General features: G+C 35.0%; 1 protein-coding gene across 4 annotated transcripts in view; it reads left to right on the top strand.

Annotated features, from left to right (window-relative positions):
• LOC100891869 (coiled-coil domain-containing protein CG32809) overlaps positions 1-7,526 on the top strand; it is a 62,054-nt gene extending 54,528 nt beyond the window's left edge. For all 4 annotated transcript variants that reach the window (XM_030990584.1, XM_030990587.1, XM_030990585.1 and 1 more), the window contains one exon: positions 58-7,526. In XM_030990584.1, coding sequence (XP_030846444.1) covers positions 58-811 — 754 coding nt within the window. In that variant the 3' untranslated portion in view covers positions 812-7,526. The remainder of the gene's footprint in view (positions 1-57) is intronic.
• The last annotated feature ends 318 nt before the right edge of the window (positions 7,527-7,844 follow it).

Genomic DNA, 7,844 nt, shown 5'->3' with positions numbered 1-7,844 from the left:
CCGCATGTACACCAGACAATTAACTCACCCCTCCTACAAACGATCTTTACTTTACAGTACCCCCTCCTCACCTAATGGTACAATCCAGAAACCTGTGCATGCCCATATCAGGTTACCACAGTCGCCGCCTCGCAGCTTTGCCACAAAGCCTAAACCACTCTCGCCGAAGGGGGAGGCAGCCAAAGTGGGAGGGAAGAGCTCCGCTTTTAAACCCATCAAGAAAGCCAGCTTGCCCACAACGAACAGCGCAGTTGCGTCGCTGTCGATATCACTCTCGCAGCCCTCTAAAGCACCCTCGTCACCGAACAAAGCCGCAAAGTCCGACAAATCGGGTCAATCTCAGGAAACGGTAAAACCACAAAGTGAGAACAGTGCGTTGTCTGCTGTTAAGTCACCGGATGAGAAAAGAGCCGTTAGAATTGTCGTCACTGAGGCAGAGGCGGACATCAAACAAACCACAGTCGGTGACGCTAAATCCAGAGTGAATGACGTCAACGCTAAAGATGCGGGGGAGAAAGAGGAATCAGAACATTCAGACAAAGATATAAATATTAACTTATCAGGAAAGACAACACCTACCAAAACAGATCTCGATTCAAGTACGCAATCGAACGTCACAAACGGCCATTCAGATGGTGGCGAGCAAAATCCTGAGGATGAAAGAGTTAGCAAAACAAATGTCACTGATGTTAATGATGAAAAGAAGGTTGTGAAGAGCGCGGCTGTGGATGATTCCACAAAATCAGACTATGTTACCGAGATTAAAACCACCTTCGTTAATGGCATTATCGAGGAGACGTTTATCAATTAGCATGAACTTAGACAGTACAAGTGAAAAGAATATACTAGCTACTTGGGAGTGTTTCTAAACAGTTGCAATAAATGTGTACTTAATTTGCCAGTATGGTTGAATATGTGTAGCATTTTGTGTAGGATTTACCATCAAGGCTATTCATTAATACAGGTCTTACCCAAAATATTGATGTAATCGAAAGTGTTATTTAAGCAGATTATGACAGTTTTTATCTATAAAGATGGTTCTCTTTTCTTGTAAATATGATCATGTTAAAGTGGTGTAAAGATTTATGAGATGGTGTCCTTTATTCTTTGTGTGATAGCTTAATGATATCCGCCGAGAGCCAGATGGAAGTTAGGTCATCTATTTTTACTTTGGATTAAAGCCATCCTGGCTCTCAAAAGAAGATATCATTGTGCTTTGTAAATCGATAATCATCACAAGTGTTTCTAAATTGAACAAGGAGTAGCCGGTCTGTGCTGATTTGGTAATTTCCTGGTCATGTATGTACCATAATGTATTCACAAAAAGCTTGTTAATGTGCAGTACGATTATTTAATAGTTAACATTCGTAAATATTCATTGTCATTTTAAAAAGGTATTCTGTATATATGAAATGTCCAGCTCTTTTAAATACATGTACATGTAAAACCCTCTGAACAAACGTTTCACGATGGCAGATTGATCCAATTTTAGAATTTGTGTGGTGACTTAAGATATTTTTTAAAGTGCCAGGTATTTCCTCAACCCACCTTATGAGTAACCTTACGTAAACAACCTGAAACGAGGAACTTGTTTACCTTAAGATCCGTCTATGGCTCTAATTTTTCTTGAATGTTGCGCCCCACCCATTGTGTCAAAATCACCTTGTTAATATGTACATTGCTTTGTACAGCGGAACGATACAAAACACAGACAAATTCTTAAAAGATTGAAGTTTAGCCATTTGTGTGCCTTTTTTAAAATGAAAACTGAAATTTAAACCAAAAAGCAGGGATTGTTTCTTTTGATGTTGCAAAAAAAAATTGATTGATGTACATTAAGAGTGGAAACCAGGTCGCATGTCAGCTCAGCACAAGCATTCTTTTAGTTTGTAGAGAAAGACTGAATATGAAGTAGGCAAAGTACATGTAGATACACAAACAGGACAAAAATGTGGTGCTATATATATTTTTAAAGCTATCAATACTGTTTTCAAGGTTGTATGTGTGGTGTTTTATAACAAAATAATCATTTGATATGATCCACTTTCATTTCGTTTATAGGTTCAAGTTCAGAGTCACTCTGTTGGTAATTGAATGATCACAAGCGAAGGAGATGATGTGATTTAAATCGTTCAGCATTTATAATCATAACCCCCGGAAATATGTACAGTTTAACCTGTATAGAAAGATTACGAATGGAGCAGCCCAATATTCACAGGTTTCATTAGACGCGTATTCAATCAGATATTTTCAAGGGAAGTAACATTTTTTATATACAGGGGGTCTTTATAGACAGGTGGTTTTTATAGACAGGCGGCTGCTAAACCAGGTTTGATCTGTTTCTGAATGGTATCTATTAATCAGGCGCATTTTATGAAGGGTTCAATGTCTGATGTCTCCAAAGTTTGTTAGCATAGAACATAAAATGAGAGACAGACAAGGAAGTTTGAAGGGGTTATAAAAAGAATGTGGTTTATCACAATGAAGTTTATCACACCTCGTAGGGTTCAGAGTTCATTCGGAGGGAATCTATTGGAGATGAATTTAGAAAGAATGGTTTGTGTGGCAAGGAAAATTAAAAAATGACACTTATTGCTAAAAAATTATCTTTATTCATACCAGTATATTTTTTCCCAGTCCATATTCTGTATGGATTTCTTAGCTGTACTCTCCCTGTTATTTGTTTCTAATTCACTTTTTGTGATCCAATTTTGTGTAGCATTTAAAAATTGCTCTTCTTTGTGAATTTGACACCAATAACATGTACAATATTGATTCCTTTTCAACAAGTTGTTGCGAAAATATCCTTTAAAGATATACTTGTTCTGTTCCTACACCAAGTTCAAGGTCATTTCATAGCATTATCATTTGTTGCCTCTTTAAACATTTTTAATATTGTTGTTTGATCTCTCTCTCTCTCTCTCTCTCTCTTTTGATCATTATTTGATGGTATATAATGCCCTTTTCAAACAGTAAATGGTCTTCATGCCAATCTGGAACAGTAGAAAATATCATGAAGTTTAATCATGTGTGTACATGGTTTTCTTGCCAAACGTTTCCTTTGAAATTAAGCCCTGAAGTTCGTTCCCCCCCCCCCCCCCCCCCCCGGAGACTTTTGTTTGTATTCATTTGACATATATTATCCAACTTCCGTAGATTTATTCTTCTTAATCAACCAGGAATTTGCAGTAGATTTCCCCCTTTAATGAAATTGACATTTAGAGGTGTAATAAATAATAGAATATAAAGTGTTAAGGGTAGTCACATGACGCGCTGAGTCACCAAATAATTCATAGGCTAGTCTGAGAGGGGGTTTTCCCTTCTTTTTCCCCCTGCACAGTGCAGCAGGGACCCCCAGGCCTGAGCGAAACATATGTTCTCTCAGCTGATTAATTAATGCTTAATTGCTGGCATACACGTGGGAAGGGATTTCCCCTTGTCGCTTAATTGACAGTTTGAGTCGTGAGCTTCAAGTCCCCTTAGAAGAGATAAGGAACGGGGGTTGGGGGTATTAGAGGGAACATAGATCGATTGGTTGGACAGGTTCCCGTTTGTGGGTTTCCTTCACTAAATCATTAACATCCCTGTATGTTTTATGAAGTGCTATCACTAAATGCATTAAAGATAAAGTTCTGGTCATATGATTGAATTATATTAAAAGAACTGACTAATTTACATATTTTAAAAACATAAAACAGGAACCAAATAAGATCCAAGTAAAATGAATTAACAGAAAAATAAATTAAAAATGACAATAGAATACCTCTACAAATGGGAAACCATGGGAATTTCATCAAAATAGAAATCAATTTGAACTTAATTTAAAAATATAAAATCTTTTACAGTAGAAATTAATCTTGAAATGAATTGAATACTAATTGAAAAAAGAAAACGTCGCACTTAAATCACACAATATGCACACAATATTCAAGGGTGGGCCTGAAGACATTACCAGTAAGTGGAAAAGGATGTATTTGCAATTGAAGAATAAGGATATCTATTTCTTGGTTGGATTGCAATTAAGAAAACCCTGTAATAAGGAAAGAAGTGTAAGCAATGCAGTCGTTTCCTTTAACATCACATGAGGGAAGCTTTCACAACTAATTGTTTTGGCCAAAAACGGACTTATCGAGCTAAAAGTAGCAAAACAGGAAATGCGAGTGTCATGGTGAAATCAAGATTTCACTTGGAGTATTGAAAGTGAGTGGGCTATTCTCATCAAACAATCAAGTGTTGACATAGACTTTTCTATAAATGGGTTTTGATATGGTTTGGAGTAATTAATAGTTTTGATTAAAATTGAGTGGGATAAAGAACCGAAAGTAGATAATTTAGAGTTAAAAATATACTTAAACAGTTATGCTGGATGATCCTGACTTATAATGAGTGATTATTTGCAAATAAATTAGATGAAAATGTGTTATTGGGGAGAAGAATATTCAAAGAAAAGTAAGAAATTGAAGTATTGATCCATGTCCTATGTTGAGCACCAGTACACATGGTCTCATATTATAGTTAATCTCATTTTTCAAGAGGTTATAGTTCCTTTTCCCTGCTTTTTAATATTTCAAACTTGAATCAGAACATTTTCTACCTGATAAACAGATTGGAATGACTTAAAATCAATTTCTCTGAAAATGCATCACAAATTTAGATATTTATCCTAACAAATCTTAATTACATTTTGAATAATGGTCAAGAATAACAAGAGATCAGGCATGAATGAAAGATAAGAAAATTTGGAATTAGAATGGTAACAATTTTGGATGTCAAGGATTTCAGTTACAATTGATCTTAAAATCTTGCAATTTTCATTTTATGCTATAAAAAGGAAGGAAAATCTGTAGTTTATCTTGCTTTTCTGTGGAGTCAATTTAGAAAGATCAAAAGAAAGATAGGATGAGTTTTTCACCAAAAAGAAGCCCCTTTCATTTGTTCAATATCCAAGCACACAGCTAATTCACATTTTTACCAGAATTGCTTTTCCATAATCCAATTTGAAGTTCTGTTTTGCTGTATAATACTATTTTAATAGGGATTAGGTTTACTTGCTTGTAATCTTCTTTAAAAAGATAGAAAGATAAGTAAAGAGTTATTTTTTAAAAGAGAATGATTTTCCAAGATAAATGAGATTACATCGCAAGGCATAAAACAAAACGTAGAAATACAGCGTATGAAGGATTTAAGGAAGATTTGGGCATGGATGCGATGAGATCTGAATAATGATACTGAGTTTATGGAATGGATATAAAGGGGTTTTCCCTTTTTGATTGAAAGAGAAATACAAACCAAGAACAATGATTACATCCTTGATTTCATGTTTATCTTCATCTGGCAACGTTAATGAATACGATAAGCATGATCCGGGATTTCCCCCAACGAAGCTCCGGCACTGAAATCAAAAGTGAAGTTAAGATCAGAGGCTTGGCACAAATTGAAAACAAGCCTAATGAGATGGTAATTGCGCCATTGTCGCTGAATCTCAAACAAGATCTTCACGGATTATGAATCGTTACCATGGCAACAGCTCGGCAGCTGGATACACGCTCTTGTAATGACATTTCTTGTCGGGATTTGTCCCGAGAGGAAACGGGAATAAAAAGCAAAGATCTTTCATTTGATGTTAATTTACAATTTCTGCAGTGTTGCTGATGCTTTATGCCTCTACAATTAGTCTTGTTAAGGACTAGATGAAAGAAAGTTTGCTCTTAAACTGCCTAAAAAAAGCAGATAACATGAATAATGTGTTTAATTGTGTAAAAAAATTGAAAACAAAATGACATTGATTGGAGCAATAAGCATGTATTCATTTTTATCTATTAAAATGCCTTAGTAATATCAGCGTACCTCAATATATCAGAATCATGCTTGGAAATTTATCAAATATTTATTTTGTCTATAAGAGTTATGTCATTACTATATATCTAACAACAGCATTAAAATATGTAACGGTGGCTTTGAAACGGTAAGTTTGATATGGCAGTAATGTGTGATCAGCAATTCAAACATAATTGATGTTCAACGTAATTAGTCTTAATATCCGCCGTCTTTAATCGTAAATGGAGTGATGGGGAGGAGGAAATAAAGGGGAAAGTCTTGCCTTTACTGATGCAAACATAAAAGTGCTTGCTTTGCATCTTTTAGTATTTATTATGGAAGAAATAAACCATTTTAAAATTGATGCAGGAGCTGGAAACTTTGCAACGGTACAAAATTGCAAATATTCTGTTTCAGGGCTTCACACTAAAAGGGGTCCTAAGCATAGAGCCCCCAAAATGATAATGCTAAGCCCTTTAAAAAAATCATACTTGAAAAGGGAGGGGACAATGCATACAGGCAATGAAAATGTCCGTCTAGACTCCCATTAAAGAAAACAATTAGCGAAGAGCCAAGCGGTTCGTTGGTAAATCTCCAATAATCATTAAAACTTTTGGATATTTCAGTCATGCACATTACAAAAGGAATTTTTGCATATGTGTTTTAAAATATGAATTGGTACAGCTACATATCTTTTAAGCATTCAAGCACTTTTTCTTCTTCTAAAAGAGGATTTGTTTCTATAGATTCCTTTAGTTGTGATCAGCATCATCTCTTCTTATTAGAAATACTAACAATCATGCCTTTGATATTGAAATATTGACTAACTTTTTCATGCAATCGATGAGTGATTTATTATAATATGTGTAGCGGTTTAAGGTTGTTCATGTCTTTAAATTGTAAATAAGTAAGACATGTCATGTAATTTCTATTTATTATGATATCAGATTGCACAGCACAACAAATATACATAAGAGAATGTAGGTTTTGCAAAAGTTTATTTCCTACTTCATTTCAAATGTTTTTGTTTTTTTCAAGTTTAATATTGTTTCTGTTTATAATGAATCATACATGTAGTTACATTTCATTTTCGTTTGAGAAGTTTTGTTTCAGTTGTATACCTCTTTCACACACACATTGGTTTTCTGTGCTTACAATTACGTTGTGAAGTGCGTGGAAGGGTGTGTTTGCACTATACTGCAGTGAGTTATGAAGCACACTGGAGTCGCATGTAAAAACTCTGTCCACACTGCATATTGAAACGGATTTGTATAAAAGAAAGGGCTGTTATGCATTGAATGGAAAAGTTGTTTGCTTAGAGTGAGAAGGGTGTATGTAACATAATGATTCAACACTGTTATTTCTGGTCCTCAACCGATGAAATGCATATGTAGAGAGTTTTACGATTGCACATCTTATACATATATATGTGTGGAGGTTGCATTCTAATATTATAACATCTATTTAGAGTCAAAAGGGCCTTAACTTTGTCTTAAAGTATATGAGTTAACGCCATTCTGAATCTAAACAAAATATAATGTGTAAGTAAAGGACCTGTTCATACTGTAGTTTTAAAGACAGTCCAGATGCTTCCTACAGTGTTTGTCACTTTGCCAAAATGTTCCTTGAGATTTAGTCAGTTTTGCATCAGTGGTGAGACACTTCATAGAAAAGATCACAATTAAAATTTGTTTTTCTGTTGAAATATATAAAAGTAGTCATTTGAAGTCTTTTTATTTCTTGTAAAAGGTATTGTAAGGGCATATGAAAGGTGTGCAATCAGTGAAAATGTAGATTTTTTTAAACGTAGCAACTGTTTCATTTGTTATGAGATCTAGAAGGGAATGAAAGATATGAGTTAAAGCCTTTCTGGCTCTCAGCCGATGATAGTAGGTTAGAGGTGAAAGTGAAATTGTCACTTGACTCCTTTTGAGCATTTTAAAGATTTCTAGAGTGATTGAGGGAGATAAGAGGAGAGAGGGGAGAAGGGAGGGAGAGAGAGAGAGAGAGAAAGACAGAGCATGATG

The sequence above is a fragment of the Strongylocentrotus purpuratus genome, unplaced genomic scaffold (genome assembly GCF_000002235.5).
Source record: "Strongylocentrotus purpuratus isolate Spur 01 unplaced genomic scaffold, Spur_5.0 spur5_scaffold_19, whole genome shotgun sequence".
Lineage (NCBI taxonomy): Eukaryota > Metazoa > Echinodermata > Echinoidea > Camarodonta > Strongylocentrotidae > Strongylocentrotus > Strongylocentrotus purpuratus.
This window is presented reverse-complemented; position numbering and strand designations above follow the sequence as displayed.